Source organism: Hypomesus nipponensis, chromosome 6 (genome assembly GCF_054491055.1).
Source record: "Hypomesus nipponensis isolate SF chromosome 6, ASM5449105v1, whole genome shotgun sequence".
Classification (NCBI taxonomy): Eukaryota; Metazoa; Chordata; class Actinopteri; order Osmeriformes; family Osmeridae; genus Hypomesus; species Hypomesus nipponensis.
The window spans coordinates 5,630,927-5,652,419 of NC_140366.1; the positions used below are offsets into that span (position 1 = coordinate 5,630,927).

At 49.6% G+C, this 21,493-nt stretch overlaps 2 protein-coding genes across 4 annotated transcripts; one reads left to right on the forward strand and one right to left on the reverse strand.

Annotated features, from left to right (window-relative positions):
* The first annotated feature begins 585 nt into the window (after positions 1-585).
* On the forward strand, positions 586-15,483 carry reps1 (RALBP1 associated Eps domain containing 1). 2 transcript variants are annotated; one of them, XM_084699700.1, is made up of 19 exons: positions 586-1,402; positions 2,693-2,816; positions 5,043-5,242; positions 5,751-5,910; positions 6,058-6,119; positions 7,411-7,573; positions 7,710-7,773; positions 8,046-8,200; positions 8,599-8,720; positions 9,835-9,915; positions 10,297-10,384; positions 11,279-11,377; positions 11,488-11,584; positions 11,684-11,891; positions 12,111-12,269; positions 12,487-12,570; positions 12,656-12,804; positions 13,510-13,615; positions 13,759-15,483. In XM_084699700.1, the coding sequence occupies exons 1-19, from the start codon at positions 1,250-1,252 to the stop codon at positions 13,825-13,827; spliced, it is 2,343 nt and encodes a 780-aa protein (XP_084555826.1). In that variant the 5' UTR covers positions 586-1,249; the 3' UTR covers positions 13,828-15,483. The 2 variants fall into 2 exon arrangements, with proteins under 2 accessions (XP_084555826.1, XP_084555827.1); XM_084699701.1 differs by lacking the exon at positions 12,111-12,269.
* Positions 15,484-15,779: 296 nt separating this feature from the next.
* clu (clusterin) lies at positions 15,780-21,270 on the reverse strand. Of its 2 annotated transcripts, XM_084699702.1 has the most exons (9): positions 21,118-21,270; positions 19,151-19,299; positions 18,645-18,793; positions 18,353-18,523; positions 17,655-18,111; positions 17,335-17,475; positions 16,759-16,985; positions 16,392-16,567; positions 15,780-16,253 (listed from the first exon to the last, which is right to left on the reverse strand). In XM_084699702.1, the coding sequence occupies exons 2-9, from the start codon at positions 19,260-19,262 to the stop codon at positions 16,244-16,246; spliced, it is 1,443 nt and encodes a 480-aa protein (XP_084555828.1). In that variant the 5' UTR covers positions 19,263-19,299; positions 21,118-21,270; the 3' UTR covers positions 15,780-16,243. The 2 variants fall into 2 exon arrangements, with proteins under 2 accessions (XP_084555828.1, XP_084555829.1); XM_084699703.1 differs by lacking the exon at positions 15,780-16,253 and having other exon boundaries at positions 16,388-16,567.
* Positions 21,271-21,493: the final 223 nt, after the last annotated feature.

The following is a 21,493-nucleotide window of genomic DNA, read 5'->3' on the forward strand; positions in this document are numbered from 1 at the left end:
TGGATTGGAGACAGTGAGACGGATGATTCATAGGTTTTGTAAACCCAGAAGTTTACCATAATCACATAAATGACAGGACGACTTTATTCCAATCGACACCTGCTAACACACATCAGTTTTAGGCTACCATCTCTTTACAGGGAGCGTTTGCACGATCAAATCCATGGTTCGACAGTCTATAGGGTTAAGTGGTTAAACACTTTCGAAAGGGGAATTTCAAAAAAAAGTTCCACGACCTTAGAGTCAGACTCCCCCAAAAATGTGGCTATACAGCAGGGCTCTCAAGTTTCCCGTATTCGCCGTGAGACTCACCCATTTCAACCAGTTCACACGCAACACCTTGTATTTATCACGCTGAGGAGTTAAGGGAAAACTTGTCCCGCTATAGGCTGTGTAATTAATGGACAAGGTGAAGGAATACGGAGGTACATTTTCTGCCAAGGATACAGTTTAATGCCACATACCAGCCAATCAGATACACCTGCACCCCAGCCCCGCCCCCGTCCCCATCCCGGATTTTAGTACCCAAATGTTGACGAGTAATCTCACGCCAAAATTTTGATAAAACTGGAGAACCCTAATATTCAGTGCGCCTATGGGTAATTGAGTGATGCACTGTTGACATCCTTCATCCGGGTCCCTGCGTCCCCCTTCTGCCAAGCAGCGCTGACTACACAGTCTGTGTGGGATGACATCACGGGGCATAGGAATGGCGGCTTTGACTGATGATGGAGGAAGGAGTCAAGAGACCCTGAAACTTTATTCTAACGTCGCTTAGAGGGAATTCTGCTTTCAAGAGGCGTAGAAACGTTATTCGACCATAGCATAGATCCAGAAAAGAAGTGTTGCCAGATCCACGGTTCGATTTAGACGTCCAGACCTGAGACTGCACTACTGTTGACTTTTTTGAGGCTAGTTTTCTAGCTAGCTTGGCTGGCTTGTGTGGATTGACGATTGCCACAGCCTGTAGCTAGCTCGGCTAGCATTTGTTTGCAGGCCAATTCTGTCTAGGTTCTTTTCATTTGGCCTAACAAAGACTTGAAATAGCTCCAGCGTATACAACAAGTTTATTGCTTAATCGTATCGCAATTTGGCTGTTTTGGGCGCTTTTGCTAGCCAGCAGGAAGCTAAGCTAAACAGAATCGTCTGTCCCCTCTCGCCCTTTTTCGGGGATCAGTTCTCGCAAGTAACGTTAACTAGGACTCATCAACAGCCAGTTGTCCGCGTACTGGGAACCTTTTATGCCATCATGGAAAGTCTTACTCTAAGCGACGTGGAACAGAAATACTACTCGGACCTGTTTGTTTATTGCGACACGGACAACACCAAGAAAGTGGCTTCGAACGGGAGAGTTCTTGACCTTTTCCGGGCGGCCCAGCTTCCCAGCGAGGTGGTATTGCAGGTAACCAGCTAATCATAACTGTCCACTGTGATATAACGGTAAAAATATCAGTGCTTTTTCCCTATGTGTAAATATGTGACACATTAGTTATGTTAGTAAACTCCCTAGTCATGCATGTTTTATTTCGGCATTCGGCTAGCGAGCTAGCCGTGGCGTTCATGTTGACAGTGAGCCTGACTGGACTGTGTCGAACGTGGCGAGACACACCTTCTAGCTAACTAGCACTGGCTAGCAATAGCATTGTAGCAAATCGAGGGTAATTTATCACTGGATTTGATATCAGATTCAACCTAGTGTGAGGTTTGTAACATGACAATATAGAGTATTAATTATTATGGGCAAATGTGGTGTCCACATTGAACTAGTAATCTCTATTCCAGGTCCACCATCATTCTACTAGTTTGTAGTTTGTGTGAAATGGGTCATCCATCTGTCAACAGAAACTACTTAACCGAAGCAGGTGTATTGAATACGTAATTGTAGATAAAAGTAGATTATTATAGCCTCTTACTTGAGAAGGACACCTTTCACACGTGAAAGAATGCCGTTATGCATTTTTCTCTGATGATAATGTCACAGAAATCTTTATTAATGCAGCCCTGCACAAGTCAACAGCTGTCTCTTTGTCCTAGCAGAAATGTGTCCTTGAAACTTTCCATTGCAGTCTTTGGTGTAACCAACCCCCCGCCCCCCCCATCTCGTGAAATTTGGCACAGACTAAGTGTATATGACTCAAACAAGTGGTAGATCTAGGCTCGAAACAAGATAATGTGTATAGCCTAATGGTAGTGAAGGGAGGGAGTGTGTGCAGCTGTTAAGGGCCTCGGACATCTCGATCGCACCCCAACCCACCCACCCACCCCACGCACAAATACGCACACTCTGCCTTTTTGCAACCTGATGAACTGCACTAACTTGTCTTCGTCAAACCCAATCGTCTGCTCTCCTGCCATATTCAGACACACACTTCTTCTTGCGTACCCGGCTGTCACAAAGATGACCTTGAGTGTCTGAGGAGAGGTTGTTTGTGTGAGGGGACGGGCCGGAACCACCACCTGAACCTAATGAGTCAGATGGCTGAGCGGTGAGGGAGTCGGGCTAGTAATCAGAAGGTTGCCGGATCGATTCCCCGCCGTGCCAACTGACGTTGTGTCCTTGGGCGAGGCACTTCAACCTACTTACCTTGGGGGGGGGGGATGTCCCTGTACTTACTGTAAGTCGCTCTGGACAAGACTGTCTGCTAAATGACTCAATGTAGAAATGTAATGTCTGTTTCCTCCCTCCCCTCAGATCACAGAACTGTGCGGCGCCACCAGACTGGGCCACTTTGGACGGAGCCAATTCTACATAGCCCTGAAGCTCATCGCCATAGCCCAGTCTGGGCTGCCGCTACGCGTCGAGAGCCTGAACTCCGGTAGGTGGCGAGTAGCTGCACGCTCGTGCGCGAGCGAACAAGCTCAAACGGCTTTAGGCACGCTTTCACCCCCGAAACCCTCAAGTTGCGGGGTTGCTTAAGGAGTGCAGGCTATGCCCCGCGGCAGACCAGATAACCAACTGTTGTTTTTGAGAGTTTTCAGTTGTTTATCTTTGGTGTGGTTCTATAAAAAAAAGGGTCTGTATTTCAGGGAAGTTGTCACGCTGCAGGCCTTGTTCTGCACAATGCCGCTTATTTGACTTAAAACATTGCGACAACAGAGCTGGGTTGCACAACTCAACCGCGTTGTTTTCAGGGGAGGCTTGGTTAACTTCCTCACACTTTGCAGCGCGAGGCCGGAAAAGGCGTTGCTTGACGGCCATCACATCATCAAAGCAGTGCAGGCAGTGCATGCGTTCAATCGCCAGACTGCCGCATGAGGGGTCAGTGAGCGGCGGGGCGCGGAGACAGAGACGACGGGTCGGTAAAACACCCAGAGAACAAAAATACAGGGGCTTAGGAGAAAGGGAAACGTTTGTGTGGATGAATGAAGTAAGAGTGGATGGATTGCACACAGTCTTTGGGTGTGAAGGCTGCGCTATGCTACTCCGTCTACGGATGGATGGACGGACGGACACGGACGGATAGACTTCGTTTATGGCTCTCCATAGGCTGCGGGTGCTGAAAACAGTTCACCGCCAGAAGAGGAGGTGGCGCAACGGTTTTTGGTCAAAGACGACCTTAGAGAAACCGTCGCGTGTGCGTGGAAGTCGTCGAGTGTTTATTTACCGAGGTCATCCAGAGGTCGGAGCAAATTGACCAATTAGCCGTTTCATCAATAAAATACGCACATTTTCAGCAACGACACAGCCCATTTCTTGTCGCATTTGAATTCAGATGCTGATTTACATGTACTGCTTAGCTGAAATATGAATTGTAAACATTTACAGCAATGGCAGTCAAAGGATTCTGTTCGTCCTGTTTATCACGGCAACACAGACACAAGCTGTTCTTAATACTGACCAATCACAGCCAAGGGGGTATCCGTAAGTATCCCAAATTACGACGGATAGTTAGAATATTCGTGAGGTGCACGTCAAGCTCTCTCCGAGGGCTCTCTCCGAGGGCTCTCTCCGAGGGCTCTCTCCGAGGGCTCTCTCCGAGGGCTCTCTCCGAGGGCTCTCTCCGAGGGCTCTCTCCGAGGGCTCTCTCCGAGGGCTCTCTCCGAGGGCTCTCTCCGAGGGCTGTCTCCGCGGGCTCCCTCCGAGGGCTCTCTCCGAGGGCTCTCTCCGAGGGCTCTCTCCGAGGGCTCTCTCCGAGGGCTCTCTCCGAGGGCTCTCTCCGAGGGCTCTCTCCGCGGGCTCTCTCCGCGGGCTCCCTCCGAGGGCTCTCTCCGAGGGCGTTCCCATGTGTCCCGTTTTTTGGAAAACGGAGAACCCTAAATCGGCCTTCAGGGCGCCGAAAGCAGGACCCACTATTGCAGGACAGTTGAAGAATGGGGGAAGAATGACACACAGCGTGTCAACAGGAAGTAGTTAACCTCAAGAGAGAGCAGGGGGAGGGAGGGAGGGAGGGAGACGGCGAGAGAGGGAGATAGCCTGACAGGGCGTAAGACTGATGCCCTTGAGAACACAAAGCCTTCTTCTGGAGCTGCACCGGACACATGGTGTGGCCTCGCCTGGATCATGTGACCCCGCGGCGGACTGTGGAGAAACTCGTCTGTCAGTCGGGGAAAGTGTGACTCTGCTGATTGTCTGCAAAGAGTCGACGTCAAAATGGGGCCCTTCAGGGCCGGTCCCTGTCGGCTTTAACAGGCTGCCATACTCCTCGCCTTTCAGCAGTCAGATTGTGAGACTACAACGAGTCTTCCCACCTCCTCCCCCTCTTCCTTCTCCCCTCGCTTCCTTCCCCTCCGCCTACGTCCGACTCCCTTTCTCGCTTTCCCCCCCCCTTCTTCCTCCTCCGCCTCCTTTTTTTGGTCTTCCTTTCCACCTCCTCCTCACCTCCTCCTCCTCCACCTTCTCCCCTAATCCCCCCCACCTCCTTTTCTTCTTTTCCTCCCTCCTTCCTCCTCCTCCTCCGCCTCCTTTTTTTTAGTCTTCCTTTCCTCCCCCCCTCTTCCTCCACCCCTCCTCCACCTTCTCTCTTTCCCCCTTCCTCCTCCTCCACCTTCTCCCCTAATCCTCCCTCCTCCTCTAACCCTGCCCCCCTTTCCCCCTCCCACAGTGAAGGACCTGCCTCTGCCCAGATTCCTGGTGGGGAAGAACGAGCAGGAGACCAGGCACCAGGCCTTGTACCCGGACTCTGACAACCAGGGGCCTTACCCCGGGGTCATCCCCAGACCCCCTGGACGCGGCCAGGCCAAGAAGATTACCACCGCCCCCCACGAGGTCATCCAGCCCTGTGGGCCGAGCTTAGAACCACAGGTCAGTACCACCAGAACCAGTCCGGACCATTGGTCCTATTTCCTTAGAACCCCTGTCGGAACCGTAGAGCCACTCTCAGAACCTCAAATCAATACTTTGGTAGAACAATCATGAAGCCAAAGGTCAATCCCATCCGAACCACGTTAATAGCGTGGGCCAGAACGTACAATAGAACACCTGGGGCCTCATATATACAAGATTGCGCAGCTTACATACGAGAACATCAGTACAGTACATTTTGAATGTGCGTGAAAACCAGCATACGCAACGTTTATGCATGAGGCCCCTGATGAGAATCTCAGCACCACTGTTTCTGCTAACTACCAAGGCCTGAAAGTGGAATAAGGGGTGAGAGTTAAAACCTCTACAGAACATACACAGCTCCAGATGCAGACATGACCATGTGTCTGTGCACCTCTCCTAATCTAATTGGTCTCTTTTTATTCAGATTCTGATTATCGTTCCTGTAATCTGTTGTTACTCTGCCTTTCTCTCCCCCCTCCCCCAGCCTGACTCCACCTCTCCGGTGGTTTCCCCCCACCAGTCCCCCCCCAGCTCCCCCCCCTCCTGGAGGAAGCAGCACAAACGGCAGGCCAGCGGGGGGAACGCGGACAGACAGCCTGTTGTCACCGGGGCGCTGTGGACGCCCTTCAGAGAAGCACAGTCAGGTGGGCAACGCACACACACACAGCCACTCACGCACGCACACACACACACGCACAGCCAGAATCCATTGTCCATTGTCAAACAACTAGCGCTAACTCATTTGTGCTTTGTCCTTTGGTGTGTCTCTCTCTCCCCCCCCCCTCCTCCAGGACCAGTGTCAGCTGATGGGATGTGGTCGGCCCACTCCCCCCCACCCGTTCAAGAAAGCTGGGTCAGTTTCACAGACACCCCCCCCCCCCCCCCCCAGCACACTTCCAACAATGCATCCCTCGTCCCCGCGGGTAGCGCAGCATAAGCTTCCGCTGGCCCACCTGCTTGCCACAGCCTGCCCTCTCTATGCTCCCCCCAGGCAGACAGCTATGGGGGTGCGGGGTCAGCGTTTGTCGTTCCTGCCACATGTGGCGACATGGCACCGTGTTTTTATGGTCCCACGTCCCTCCAGGGAGGGGCATCCGAAAGGCCCCCTGCGTCGACAGTTCTTTGGGGAAGGGAGGGCGGGGTGGGGGTCTGGTGGCAGGGCTTGGGGGGCTGTAGGGGTCAAGGGGGCTGGGCTTCTTGCAGGCTCGTGGGGGAGGGTCTTGGACTGCTTCAGATCACTGGCAATCAACTGTAGATTTGAGATCCCGGATATTATAAAACGGTATGAGGGAGAAGCCTGTGGCAATCTGGGATCCTAATATCCCAATGCAGTCCCACCGCAGGGCGTTGAGACTGCGTTTGAAAGCTCCCCGACTGACCACCCCGTCGACTGAAGCCTCTCCGGTCTCGCTGGCGTCTCGGCGAAAACTGTCACACCCCTCCTCCTCCCTCGTCCGTCTCCCTTTGATCCGCTGCTCGTTTCATCCGGGCCTCATCCGGCCTCTCTCTGCTGCGCTTTCCCCCCGTGTCACGTTGGTCTTTTCGGTCGGCACTGCGAAGTCAGTCGTCGTTTCCATGACATGACAGTGTCCTCCTCCTCATCATCGTCCTTCGTGTGACCTAAGCTGCTGCTTGACTGTCCCCAGTCATCTATCAACAGACAGGTTTCCACCCACCTGAGATCCAGCATAATAACAAGGATGTCAAAATGAGATAAGAATAGGAAGGTGTCGTCCGCCAGTTCAGGTGTGGTTTCCATGAAACGGGTCATTCTACAAATTCCAAAACCAGTTCCATCACTAAAACTTTGCCCTCCAAATATTCAAAAATGTGCTTCATTCAATCAGTTGGGCTTTTGTCGCAAAACCTAGTATATTGTTTAAATCTAGGCATGATAGTTTCCATCATGCCGGTTTTTTTATGGCAAAATAAAGGCTTGATGTAGTGCTTACAAAAGACCAAAATAATTCAGCAGCTGCCATATCTTGATTCCTTATAGGCAGAAAATATAAGATCACCAAAATATATAATACACCATCACCAGTCATCTCTTATAATCAAGCAAAGTAGGCAGTTAGACCGATCTGCTACCTTTTTCAATCTGATTGTGTTTCTTCTCGCGGTCGTCACATGACCGGTTTCAGGAGAGCTCGTCGACCAGGTCGGTGGCCTCAGCTGCGACCACCAATGAGATCCAAAGACAGTCGAGTAGCTATGACGACCCCTGGCGAATCACGGACGAGCAGAGGCAGTATTACATCAACCAATTCAAAACCATCCAGCCAGACCTCAATGGCTTTATACCCGGTGAGTGAGATGCGCGCACACACACACACCGCCACCATCTCCGGATCCTGGAACCCCCCCATTCAGCTCTCTGTCCCGAGTCTGCTCAAGCTAGGATAACCGGTGACTCGTCACATTCTCCTGCCCTGTGCCTCAGGTTCCGCAGCAAAAGAGTTCTTCACCAAATCCAAGCTCCCCATCCTGGAGTTGTCCCACATCTGGTGAGTCGTCTGCCCCAGAGCCCCAGGTTCACAGGTTCACTTCCCCACCAAGCCACAAGAACATACCGGAGCCTTGAGGACCAACTGCCGCTATCCAATCAAAGCTGGCATTTCAGAACATTTAAGTGTTTGCAAGCCGTTTGTCTGTTTACAAGTTTCAGTGGCTTCTGTATGATTTTTTTTTTTTTTTTTACGTGCCCAGTCGAAAAGAAAACAAGAAAAGTTTTTTTTTTGTTGACTGACCGGCTGGCTGTTTTTCCCGGGCGTTCCAGGGAGCTGTCGGACTTTGACAAGGACGGGGCCCTGACACTGGATGAGTTCTGCGCCGCCTTTCACCTGGTGGTGGCGAGGAAGAACGGCTACGACCTCCCTGAGAAGCTTCCGGAAAGCCTCATGCCAAAGCTGATAGACTTGGATGACTCAGCAGGTACACACACACACACACACACACACACAGAGGCCCCAGATTCTCTTCATACTCTCTCTCGACTTCTCTATCTTCTCCCTCTCAACCCTTTTTTGCCCCTGGAAAAGAATCTGGCCTTTAAACCCAATAGTTTACCAATGCATCCCTTTTTAATTAAACTTTTTGTGAAGTGAGGCTCCTTAGAGACAGCTCTCTTTATCAACAAAGTCCTGCTAATACACAACCTATAAATACAAAGTGCAAAACATTACAAAATTCATACCTAAAACAGCATTAAATGACCGTAAAATATTTTTTAAGAGAGAATCGTGATGGGCCCCTATTCCTAATGTACATGATGAATGTGCCGAATTTCAGGAATGGTTCTTATTTCTTGCGTTTTCTGTTTCCTGATCCAGAGGGCCCAGAGACGGCCCCTGACGTGGGTTACTCGGGGTCACCCGTGGAGGTGACCCCCAACAAGTCCCCCTCCATGCCCTCCCTCAACCAGACCTGGCCCGAGATGAACCAGAACAACGAGGTAGGTAGGGCACACGCACACGACGTCTCTCGCTGTGACTGATGGCTTCGGCAGTGGGTCTGGAAGTCCGACACTCAAAGACCCCCCCCTCCGGTTTTTCTCTTTCCCTCTTTCCCTCCCTCTTTCTTGCCACCCTCTCTTCCTCTAAGACAGCCCTGGGGGGCATTCCAGAAAGCAGGGCCCTGTTTCAGAAAGCGAGTTTACCGAATAAGCCACTCGTATGTCAGTTGGTCTGACTCATTTCCGTTTCCTTCGGCTCTAAGAAAGCCAGCTCAGTGTAGTTTGAACTCAGTTACTATGGCAACTTAGGCTGCGAAACCAGCCTGGTCCGGGGCAAGCTAACTGTCAGGCTTAGCCTGTGTTGTTGTTTAACCAGATGTTCCTGTAACACTGACCCAACTGGAAAACGATGATTCACCACAGATTTTCTGTCGGGATGCCTTTTTAAAATATTTGTTTTCTATACTGCGATCAGTTCAATATGTACATTTATAGAAAATCTACTTAAAAAAAAAAAAGAAGAAAAAAGTTTCCGGAATCTACCTCCCGGAAATTAGTTTCTGCAACTTGGGATGTCTGATAAATGATCCAAGAATAATTATCATACCTACGCAATATGTAGTTAACAGTAGCCTACAATTGCAAAACAAACCTAAATCCATACATCTGACTTCCATTTTCAAGACTCCAAACCATGTTAAAATGTTAAGCTACTGGATAATGCATTGGTTAATAGTATTTATTTAAAACAATGTCAAAAAAGTCAATTTTAGATTGTTTGATAGAGGGTTTATGTTGTTTAATCACTGAAGTGCAGGTCTTTTAAAAAAAAGACCTCGACCTACGTAGCCTTCAGGTCAATCATGGCATATAGCCACGGTTCAATTATGTCACAGCATCTACTGTTGTTGTCGGAGTGATGCTGTGACTGTCGTTGTGGTGGTTGTTGTTGTTTTTGTTATGGTGATGTGGTGGTTGTGATGGTGATGTTGTCAGTGCGGCGGCGGTGGTCGTTGTTGTTGTTGTTGTTGTTGTTGTTGTGATGTTGGTGTTGTTGTTGTTGTTGTTGTGATGTTTTGGGGGGCTCTGACGTGTCTCTGCTCTGTGTCTGCAGCAGTGGGAGACCTTTAGCGAGCGCTCGTCCAGCTCACAAACGCTGACCCAGTTTGACTCTAACATTGCACCAGCGGACCCCGTAAGTCCATCACCTACCACACCACCCCCAAATGCATGACAAACTTGGCCAATCGCCTGCCTCCAGCAGCGGTCACATGATCTGGTTCACCTTGCTTAATGGCTAACATCACACACAGGATGTGTGACGCAGGATGTGATGTCATAGTATGCTTCTGTCAGGCAGAACCGCAACACCGTGGCAAACTATCTAAACCAGTTGTTCCCACGCTTCCTTACTTGATATTAGCAATTCATGCTTTTCTCTCCAAATAGAGAAGGTATTTAATAATCTAGATTGACTGCTTGATCCTAAGGGGATTGTGTGGTATTGTGTGATGTAGCTTAACAAGTGTCACAGTGTTTAGTTTGACAGATTACGTCTCCCCTCCCCCCTCCCCAGGATACAGCCATCGTTCACCCTGTCCCCATCAGGATGACCCCCAGTAAGATCCACATGCAGGAGATGGAGCTGAAGAGAACAGGAAGTGGTGAGAGAGACATGCCTGTGTGCCTACTGTCTCACCAGGAACACAGTCTTAACCCACGACAGCTTCACCGGTCATGCCTATCTCACCGGGAACACAACTGCAGCGTCACATGTCTCACTGCTATCTCACCGGGAACACAGTCTTATCGACCTTAACTGCAGGTCACACTATCTCACCAGGAACGCAACTACAGTTTTGTATGTCAAACTGTCGGATTACAATCGAGGGAAGGGGACCTTTCATTCAAAATAACCGTCAACTTCAGAAATGTTGCAGAGATTATTCATCTCAAACAGCATTGACACAGTTTATTGTTAAAAGGATCCCCATTAGCTGTCACCAAAGTGGAACGAGCTAATCTTCCTGGGGTCCCAGAAAAAGAGAACAAATACAAATTACTTAATGATCAATCTAAAAGCAGAAACATTGTAGCCATCGTTACAACCATCACCAGAAACAACAATATCATTACAGCACTACATTCATTACTCCATTCATACAGTACATGTGTACATTACCTCCTCACTATTGTAAATAGTGCATTCTCAGATGGTACTTGAAAGAGACTTTGCTTTCATTTTACGTATATTTAGTGGGCAATTATTCCCATGATTGATGGCACGATAAACACAGTCCTACCTTCGGCCTGCCTTAAGAACAACACCTCCCCACACACACACACACACACACACACACACACACACACACACACACAGAGAGGACTTTAGCCTCAGACAACGACTTCAATCCAACCCATCAATGTTCTACATCACAGAAACCTTTTACAGCGCCAAACCATTTTACAGCAGTCACTTAGCATAAAGGGAACACAGCCAACATGTTCCTCTTGTGAACCCCCCTCTCCACCCACCCCCCCCCCCCCTCTCCTGCCAGACCACACACACCCGACCAGCCCTCTGATGGCCAAGCCCACGGAGCTGTCGGAGGACGCCAAGCTAGCCGGCTCCATGAAGTTTGTACCGGCCAGCACAGGTGAGTGGAGAGCGCGCTCCGAGGCCCGGAGGTCGGAGGGGGAGGGAGGGGGGGCTGTGTCAAGTCTCGCCCGCGTCGTAACTCCTTTTCTCCTCCGATCGTCCGTCCAGGGATGATGTCGTCTCTTCCCGTCGGCGACGGCTACAGCAGTTCGGACTCCTTCACCTCGGAGCAGGAGCCCATCACGAGCGTGGTAACGCGACAACGGTGAGCGGCCTCGTTTGAAGCCAAACGGGCGTAGCTCGAGGGGAGGGGGGATACAGTTGCGCGTGTGTGTGCGTCCGCTCACGTGCGTGTGCCCCGCAGGTCGCACTCGGGAGCGTCCCCCGAGAGTCTGAAGGTGGTGGCCCCGCCCCCGCCGCCCCCCCGCCCCCAGGCGTCCCACTCGCGCTCCTCCTCCCTGGACATGAACCGCAGCTTCGCCGCCGTGGCCCCGCCCCCGGGGCCGCCCCAGCAGCCGGGCGGAGCCGTGGCCTACCCCCCCGCCGTGCCCCCGAGGCCTCTGAACACGCAGGTATCACGCACGCACACGCACACACACGCACACAGACTGAGACGGGGTCTAAACACGCATGGATAGGATTTGCCCCGCATGCAACACACATGTACAGAGGCAGGACATGAGAACACACACAGGCTGAAGGAGGTCATAAACGCACACCCACACAGGACCGGTGCAACCTCTAACCCTTCCCGCGTTCTGCCACCCCCCGCCCCGCCCCCCCCCCCCCAGACGTCGGGGCCCCACAGCCATCGTTCGGACGAGGGTCTGTCCTCCCCGCAGCAGATCCCAGAGCAGCCCAACTTCGCAGACTTCAGCCAGTTCCAGGCCTTCGCCTCCTCCGAGCAGCCAGGCGCAGACGCAGATACGCACGCAGACACGCACACACAGGTACACCCAGCGCAGACACGCACACACACGGGTACACACACACAGGTAGACCCAGCACAAACACACACAGCACACACAGCACACACACAGCTCCACTTAGATACTTACCATCTCCCTGTCACATCATGACATCCTAACCACGTGATCACTTTCAGTTTAAAAGCAAAGGATAATCGCGTGTGTGTGTGCGTGCGTGTGTGTGTGCGTGTCCTCCCAGTCGGAGAAGCCGTCAGAGACAGCAGGGCCGCTGAGATCCGTGAAGAGCATAGAGGAGGAGAGATCCACGGCTGCCGTCAACCCCGTAAGTTCGGTCCGGCACTCCCCGGCCTCCTTGGCCCCCCTCACGACACCGCCAACGTCCCGTTTCTTTCCCTCCCACCCGTCAGGCCAAGGGCTCGAGCGGCCCCCTGGCCCCGCCCCCCAAGCCGGTGAGGCGGCGGCTGAAGTCGGAGGACGAGCTGAGGCCGGAGGACGAGCCGCCCCAGAAGTCCACCGTCATCGCCGCCGTGCTCGCCACGCAGGCCTCCATACCCAGGTCAGACACGCACCTGCACTCACACACACACATTCACACACATTCACACTCATGGCACTGCGCTCAAGTCTCGGGTCCCCACCCCCCACCCCCCAAAAAAAGAGTAAAGAAAATATATGGTAATTATTTAAGCAATAAGCCCCAAGCGTCGTGCCTAACAACTCCCCTTACCTGTTCTAAAGTCAGCGTAAACCACGGCCTCTTGGGGCTTATTGCTTTTCTAAAACTGTTACTACAAATATTTTGATATGGTTTCATCAATAAAAACAATTAGAAACTAAATAGTTTAATAATAAACCTTCATACTTCTGCTACTACAAAGTATAGTTCCCACATAAATCGTTGCCACGCAGCAGCCAGATGGACATCTTTACCGTCTTTTTCAATTTGAAATATTCGATGCACAGTAATATGGAATGTTGAAGAATGTTACGAGGACAACCTGTGAGGTTATGCTGGATTTTGGCACGGAGTGCAATATAGCCAATCACAATCAAGGATGGGAACAGCCAGTTTTGGAAGAATATATCAATATGATGTGTTTATCGGTCGAAGAAAGTATTACAGATATATTCAAAAATGTTTACATGAATATATATATATATATGTCATGTAAACATTTTTGAATGTATGTGTAGTACCTTCTTCGACCGATAGACACACACACACACAGGCGCAACTCGAACTGATGGCTGTTCTCCACAGGTCTTTGGGAAAGGATAAGAAGGCCATCCAAGCCTCGATCAGGAGAAACAAGGAGACCAACACCGTGCTGGCCAGGCTCAACAGCGAACTACAACAGCAGCTTAAGGTGAGCAAAGAACTACAAGCATGGTGCACGGACTGCAGAAATAGTATCTGGACTACAAACGTGGCATGAGAGCTCTGACCTTTTGATTTGATCGCTAACCTGTGTTTGTGTTTGTTGTTGTTGTTGTTGTTGTTGTTGTTTAGGACTTGCTAGAAGAAAGGATATCTCTGGAGGTCCAACTGGAGCAGCTCAGACCTTTCTCACACCTCTAACCAGTGTGTGTGTGTGTGCGTGTGTGTGTACGCGTGTGTGTGTGCACGGAGGACGACTCCGTCAGTCGAAGATACTAGAACTCTGAAGAAGGGGCCGTCTGCGCGGCGCACACGCCCCAACAACTCACCCCACCCCTTCGTTGTCTCCTCACCCCCTGAACTGTGCTCTACTCTGCCATTGGCTGATTGCTGGCACCACACACACACACACACATGCTGAAGTCACCAGTCGCACCAGAGAGGGGTCGGGTGGGGAACGTTACATGTACTGGCACTTTTATTCCTACCAGAGTCAACAAAGATGAGCAGATTCCGAAGTCGACGAGGCGCGCGCACACACACACACACACATTGAACTGGAGTTCTAAGTCAGTCTTTCCCCTGTTCACCATGACAAGTATTCAGATAATACAACGAGTGCCGTGTGTGTGTGTCCGTGCTATCGTGTGTGTGTGAGTCAGAATTCTTGGTGGAAGGGGCTGTAGGTGAAGATGATGCCTAATTCTGGATGGCCCATAGCTGATCACAGGATCCTATGGGTGACAGGAACTCCTTAAATGTTACCTCCTGCTTACTGTCTACCCCACAATGTAAAAGTGGACTTTGTGTGTTTGCGCGTACGTACACGCGTGCGCGTGCAAAGGGGATGTGCCTACGTGCACAGGCAACGGTTACACGAACGGCATGAGGCGAGGAGCGTATGCGTTCTGTTTTCTACGTCGGCGACATTTCTTGTCTTTTTGCAATTTGGTTTGTCATTTTGAAGTGCTGCGGCAGCCCGTCGAGTTCCATTTCCACACTTCTAGATCATTTTTTTTGCTCTCTCTCTCTCTCTTTCTCTCTGTCTCTCTCTCTCTCGTGACGTCAACCTGCCTTCTGTTGCCCTGAAACACCAGGGGGCGTGTTCAGAAGGCCCCGCCTTTATTAAAAGAGGTTGAAACCAGAGAGGGTTGCGATCCGCCGAGCTCTCCTCACGTTCATTCCGCAACGGTGTGCGGTGTTGAGCTCTCTTGAATGCCCCTCTTCCCCCTGGCCCCTCCCTTATGTCATGCCCAGTTATGGAAGTGTGACCCATACAATCCCACTGCACTTTGGCCCCCTTAACCTCTTTAACTGTCGTTCTGTCCTTGTCCAAACTCTTGACACCATCTAAACCCGCATGTCCTCCTTAATCCGAAAACTGCGCCTACAATTCAAACCGAACCACTCAATTTATACCTGCAAATCCTAAACAAAAAGTATGTGTTGGTACCTTAATAATTTGTTTGACAGCTTTTCGTTGTGTTGTTTTTTCTTTGGACTTCCTGTGTTTTCGAAATAACCTGTCCTCTAAAAGCCTTACTCCTTCCTGGCGTTCAGGTTGTCGCGGTAACCTCCTTGTGTTGCACCAAGGCTAGCCTTCTTTTTCTGTTGTTCAGGACGATGATGAAGATGTACTGTACGAGAGGAGTATGTTGTATATTGTATATGATACACACCTTTTGATCTCATGTGTAAATTTGCATTAATTGCTGACTAACAGCAAAAATATTATATTTAATTGCTTCTATTATGGCTGTGGGATCCTAGATGTTATACTGCATGGATGTATCTCTGCAGAATAAACTAGCAGCTGTGTGATTTTTACACAAAAATAAAAACGGCACAATATTTTAACTAACTTTTTTTTTACTACAAGAATGTCTAACATTAAATAGGTCCAGCTTGCTTTCTGTGTGACTTGGATACTTTGAATGAAAAGTTCTCTGAAGTCAGTTCTCAGGCCCTGAAATGCTATGAAAATCTAACCTTCCATCATCATCCAACCTTTATCATCATCATCATCATTTTGGATCAAACTAAGTTGAATATCTCTACACAAACCTTGAGATTTCTCCAGAGAAATTAGAAGCGAGTTAACACAGTATAAACAGAATTTGAAGATGTTTTAAAATGAGGAGTCAGGCACACAGTTAAAGGTCTCACCATTCTTTTAATACCGCGTGGCTCTGTAGAGTATATACAGAAGTCTGCACAGTATGGTGTCGGACCCTGGACGCGAGCAGAGATAAGCAGGGGTCCGTCAGGGCTAACAGCACTACTCTTTCAGAGAACACTACTCAGGGAGTCTCCAAAGGCTTCACTTGGCTCCTCGCCTCCTCTCCTGAACTCTTGAGTGGGCATGGAGCGTCTCCACATTGAGTTCTCCCCTCCGATGGGATTCCAGAAGAGACCTCACCACAGGGCTTGAGGAACCAAGAAAACAACTATTTGAGAGACTCCACCTCGCATGTCTAGCTGCTGGTTAGATTCCTACTGCTGTGCTGACATTTTTCGAATTTGATTTGCAAAGACAGGGATTGTGAGAAGGTGTACATTCGTGTTTCGGCCCAGCGCGTAGTTCTTCAGCAGACACTGCCCTGTGTCCTCCGCTGCTCTATGCAACTCTGCGAGAAAAGACAAAACATCAGCCAAGCAAAAACGAGACAGCGCAACCAATAAACGACACCACGGAGGTCCCCAACTACAGCTGCTGCCGGGCCCAGAATCCCATACAAGGCACCCTGCGTCCACCATGCACTCACACGGTCGTCTGCTTGTAGCGTTCCAGGGCTCCCTGGGCCACCACCTCATAGAACTTGGGGTCGCTCCAGGAGATGTCACCGGGAACGGAGAAGGTCATGGGCGGGGCGTCGAACAGCTGCACCGACACGCTGGTGTCATTGGAGTTGCCCGTGTCCTTGTTGTCCTGGGAGATCACCTGGTGGGGGGGGGGGGGGGTGTCGCGTTTAAGTCAATGAGAGATCCATGAGAATGAACGCTGTGGACAATGACATCTAATCCCCTGAGTCCGCCTTTAATAAACACCAGCGCAAGATTAAGTATGCGTACTAGCCAGACATCAGGCCCTTTTTTTCCCCATTCTATTTTCTTTCGTTTTGACTATCTTACCGCCTTAATCCTGAAGATGCCATCCTTGGTCTTGGTGCTGTTGGCGAGGGAGGAGACCCAGCCAAACTGGTGGTTGAAGAGGTCCAGAAGGGAGGAGGTGTTGAGCATCTTCTCCTCAAATTCCCTCAGCAAGGAGTTGTACTCCTGGGTGAACCTCTCAGCCATGCCCAAGGCCTGTTCAAGCTCCTTCTTGATGGGACCTTCCAGAGGCTTCTTACCTGAGCAGTCTGGAGGGGCAGAAAGTTGGATTTCGAATGACTCCAAAACATAGACACAGCCTTGACCTTGATGGCCGGATCGGTCTCAAGCTCTCATTGTTTTTGTGATCTTTTTTCAGGAAGCTACAGTTATCAGCATCTAAAGCGAAAGTTTCTTCACTGTGAGATACTTGGCAACGGGGCATACAAGGCCAAACATGTTGTATAATGGACGTTGTCTAGCTGTAATGGCTGTGCCAGTGATGATCCAAGTTATTGTTTAGGCCTGTTTTTGCCTCCCTAAATCCACAGTAGATTTACATGCTTAGTGACTGTTGCAATCTTGACAAGCACTTTGAGACACAGAAGTCCAGTTTACCAACGGACTGGATCTCCTTGCACTTCTCGCACTCCTCGCGTAAGTTGATACAGCCGGCGGAGTTACGGCGAATCTCCCTGCAGGTCATCTGGCCGTTGCCGAAGGGCCGGGTCAGGACCACGTCTTCGTTCACACTCCCGTCTGAAGGAAACAAGGGAGTAGTGTTAGAAACGCAAACATCACTAAACTGATGGCTGCTGAGCAGTTTTCAAACCACTGTCTTGCGTTTGTCTACATCATGTTACGCGTTTGTGGTTAAAGAACTATTGATCCTGGATAACAATACGGCAAAACACCACAGCCCACCGTCTGGGCCTTACCCTCTGAGGGAATGGTGTCCAGGTTGCTTTCAGGATCCATGAGGGGCCCCATGGATCCGAAGATGTTCTTTGCCATGTCCATCATGGGGAAGAACGTGTCATGGAACCCATGGAACATTGGGCCCTGAAATGGGGAGCGTCTGACACGAGAACCTCCCATGTCCAGCTCTGCAGCCACCTTGACCTGCCCCTGATCCTCCTGGCCTGCCCCTTGCCAGAGACTGGGCATGCGGAAGGGGCTGGGGAAGAGGGGGCCGGGGTTGAGGGACCGCAAGTGGTCAAACACCTTCATGCTGTCCAGGAAGATGCTGTCCACGCCTTCCGCCACCTCTGAGAAACGCTCTTCCAGGTTCTGGAACTCCTGGCTCTGTCTCCGGTCCTCTTGCTCCAGAACGTCCATGTTTTGACCGTTAATCCAGATGGAGAATGGAGAGGTTCTATTGAGAACCCTCTCCAGCTACGAAATGCAAGAGGAGACAATGAAGGAGATTAGAATGTCTTCTAAATTTAAGCTCGATGTTAGTAAACATATTTATAATGATACCCAATTCAATTCATTTTCATTCACATTTGCCTGAAAGCATATGGGGGTCACAACTGTCTTTATGTATGAAAGCGTGAAAACAAAAAGGGCATTCTTGCTCAATATACATTCATGTTCTATTACGACGTGATCCAAACATGTATTCTGGACCGACCTGCCTGCCGACCATGCCAGCTCCACTGCTGCAGGTCCTGGAGTAGAACTTGACGCAGGTGTTCTTCAGACAGGGCTTACACTCCTCCCACAGGGCCTGCATGGTCTCGTTACACACCTCCTGCTCCTCGTTCAGCTTCTCCTCCATCTGCTGCGCCTTACGTAATGCATCCTGGGAAACGCGTGGGGGGGGGGGAAACGAGTTGTTCCTGTCAGAACGCCACTCATAAAACACGAGTTCTTGTAGTTCCGTTTTTTTTTTTTTTTCGCTAGTTGAAGGAAATGTTATTGACCTCTTTCTGCCGTTTGGTTTTCTCCAGGGCGCTGAGAAAGTTCTTGTGTTCCTCTCCTGATTTTTCCATCACCGTCTTCATCTCCTTCACTCCGTTGATGGCGTTATCGATCTGCTCGTCCAGGTACTTTTCTCCCAGCTGGGAGATCTCTGATAAGGAGACAGCTCGGGTTATTACAGTCATCATCGGGAACATCCCCGATACTTGACCCCAGATCTTAACCCGGACTCCTGGAACAGATCAAGCAGTCTCCACGTTCTCATCAGTCTCTTTTAAGGGGATAGAGTAGCGACAGTATCCACCATCAATCACAATTATCATCACATGACTATTATATCCTCCAGACTCCAATGGTCTCGCCCAGAAATGCCACCAGCTCATTTTTTCCTTCACACTGTGGAGGTCTAAAAGAGTGAAGGGGGAAAGACAGTGTCCAAAATGTCCCCCGGAGATAACTCGTCTGCAGTGGGTGGGGTTTAATACTTGCCGGCGTCTGTCTGACTTACGTTTGAGCTCCTCGCTGGATGGAGGCAGCAGACTGTGGGCCGAGACCAAGAGCATGGCCACGCCCAGCAGACGTGTAGGCAGCTTCCTCTTCATCATGATCATCATCAACATCTCGGTCAAGGTCGTCGGAACCAATCGAAAAACAAACCTGTCACACAGATACAGATAGAAGGGGCACGTCACTAGGACGTTGCATACCTCGATGTGATCACTATGTCAGACCCTGGAATCCTGAAATAGAATCTCCATCCTACAAAAGGGAGTAGCTATAGAAGACAGGCTTTATTTCAGAGTCTGCACATTTGGTCAACAACTGGAAGTGTCTTTGGAACATGACGTCACTGCAAGACCTCATCGCTGACATCTGACCTTGGTGTTTTTGTGATGTTAGGAATGTCCACTAGGGGGAAACTTAGCGGAGGGAGGGAGGGAGGGAGGGAGGGAGGGAGGGAGGGAGGGAGGGAGGGAGGGAGGGAGGGAGGGAGGGAGGGAGGGAGGGAGGGAGGGAGGGAGGGAGGGAGGGAGGGAGGGAGGGAGGGAGGGAGGGAGGGAGGGAGGGAGGGAAAGCTACGCAGCATAATTTAACACAATATGCTTTAGTCCCAAGTTGTGTACAAATGCTGTATATAGACAGTACAGCAGAGGTTCAAGAAGAAATTGATTGTTCTAACAGTATATCGGTGGTCAGGGTCAAGAAACGGCCTTCATTTATCAGCGGCATTGCAAAGTAACCACACCCTTCTTCCTGAGTGGAAATGACTGATGAAAGGTTGAACAATTTCAATTTGGACAAGATCTAATTTGATAATTAGGGGATCCGTGTGATTAATCTGATCAGTGGTATTCTATTTACCCCAAACAACATTAGATGATGAATAATAGATATCTTTTTATCTTACTTTTTGTCTCCTGCGCTCTCTTTTTATCCATCCATCCATCTCTTTCTCCCAGACTAATCTCTCTGTTGATAAATCCCTCAGTCTCCCAATGCTAATCCCTCCTTTCTGTTTGTAAAAGGTTGGTTCTGTGTCTCACAGATTTAACAAAACCTTGATCACATAAACAGTGATAGCAGCAACAAAGTGTGCCAACATATATGTACATGATGAGACATTTGTGTCCATGACTGGGGTAGTCTTTGTCAAATTGTTCACACTCGGAGAAGGGACAGAGTGACTCAATTAGAAAGGGGTTAGGCTGAGAGAGCAAACAGAGACTGGATGGAGGTTCAAACTCTTAGCCAAACTATACTGCAATGAATCCAAGTTGTATCATAGGATAGGAATTACTGCAGTTACTCTGAATGTTTAATGGGACTGTGGTCTGGTATCTGCTGGCTATTTTTTATGATTCACTGAACACCAATCATTTTGTTTGAAAGCAATAGAGATTCAAAACACAATCCTGCTAGCTAGACCATGCGACATACTGAGTCCTGCATTGAAGGGGATTTTTTGTTGTTAATTCTCTGCTGGTTAGTACATCACCAAGTAGGCAGCTGTTAGTATTATTGGCAAACTGCAGTCAAACTCCTACTTTGATAATGTGCTAGACAATTGTGTCTTAAAATTCGGAACTAAATAATCGTATAGCTTAAAGTTACAATAATGTTGCATGTTTTGCAGCAGCTTGTGATAATAACATGAAATGATAGGCCGTTGTTGTCTCCCAAACACGCAGCTGACAAAATAAACGGTTCTGTCGAAGGTCACTCATGAGTAAGCATTCTTGTAGAATAACGGTACGGCATGGGATGCGACTCAACTAATTTGTTGCCAGATTCTTACGAATCAAACCAACTATATTTCTAATGAGAAACCCAAAACTTAATGACAAGTAACATTAATCAAATCCTGGTCAGTTTCCGATTGTCCCTAACCGTAACCCAGAAATAAACTACCCTGAAATACGAAACGCACAAGATAAACTTCGCTCTGAGGCAAAAGAAATCCGCAGGACCACTCACCTTTCTGCGGATCCTGTATCTTCAGTAGGGATGAACCGCAGTTTCGCCGCCCTCCGCTAGGTATTTATACAGCTGCTGGGAACGATGTTGACTCTGTCATTCACGCGCAGAGAATGCCGTAGCTACAGACCTTTCGAGAAATTGTGTAATTTCTCGTCAGCGCCTAGGGCTGTGTGGTGAACATGCCATAAGGAGGCAGTGTTGGATTGTCAGTGACATATCTCTTTGTCTATCTGTCTGTCTGAGTAAACAGAGGGGAGGGTCAGAGACATTTAAAGGTTTGTAAACACTCTGGGAACATGGTTTTAAAGGTGGTATGGTGGATCTGCCAGTCTATACACAACAATGAGAAACTTCAACATTACAACATTGTCCC

Excerpts from the sequence above, each read along its gene's own strand:
- reps1 (XM_084699700.1), top strand. The coding sequence starts at position 1,250 with ATGGAAAGTCTTACTCTAAGCGACGTGGAACAGAAATACTACTCGGAC. Across the intron at positions 11,892-12,110 it reads CGAGGCCTCTGAACACGCAG|ACGTCGGGGCCCCACAGCCA; the intron begins GTATCACGCACG and ends CCCCCCCCCCAG. Across the intron at positions 13,616-13,758 it reads AACTACAACAGCAGCTTAAG|GACTTGCTAGAAGAAAGGAT; the intron begins GTGAGCAAAGAA and ends GTTGTTGTTTAG.
- clu (XM_084699702.1), bottom strand. The coding sequence starts at position 19,262 with ATGTTGATGATGATCATGATGAAGAGGAAGCTGCCTACACGTCTGCTG. Across the intron at positions 18,794-19,150 it reads ATCCAGCGAGGAGCTCAAAC|AGATCTCCCAGCTGGGAGAA; the intron begins GTAAGTCAGACA and ends TCTCCTTATCAG. Across the intron at positions 16,986-17,334 it reads CAAGGAGATCCAGTCCGTTG|ACTGCTCAGGTAAGAAGCCT; the intron begins GTAAACTGGACT and ends CTGCCCCTCCAG.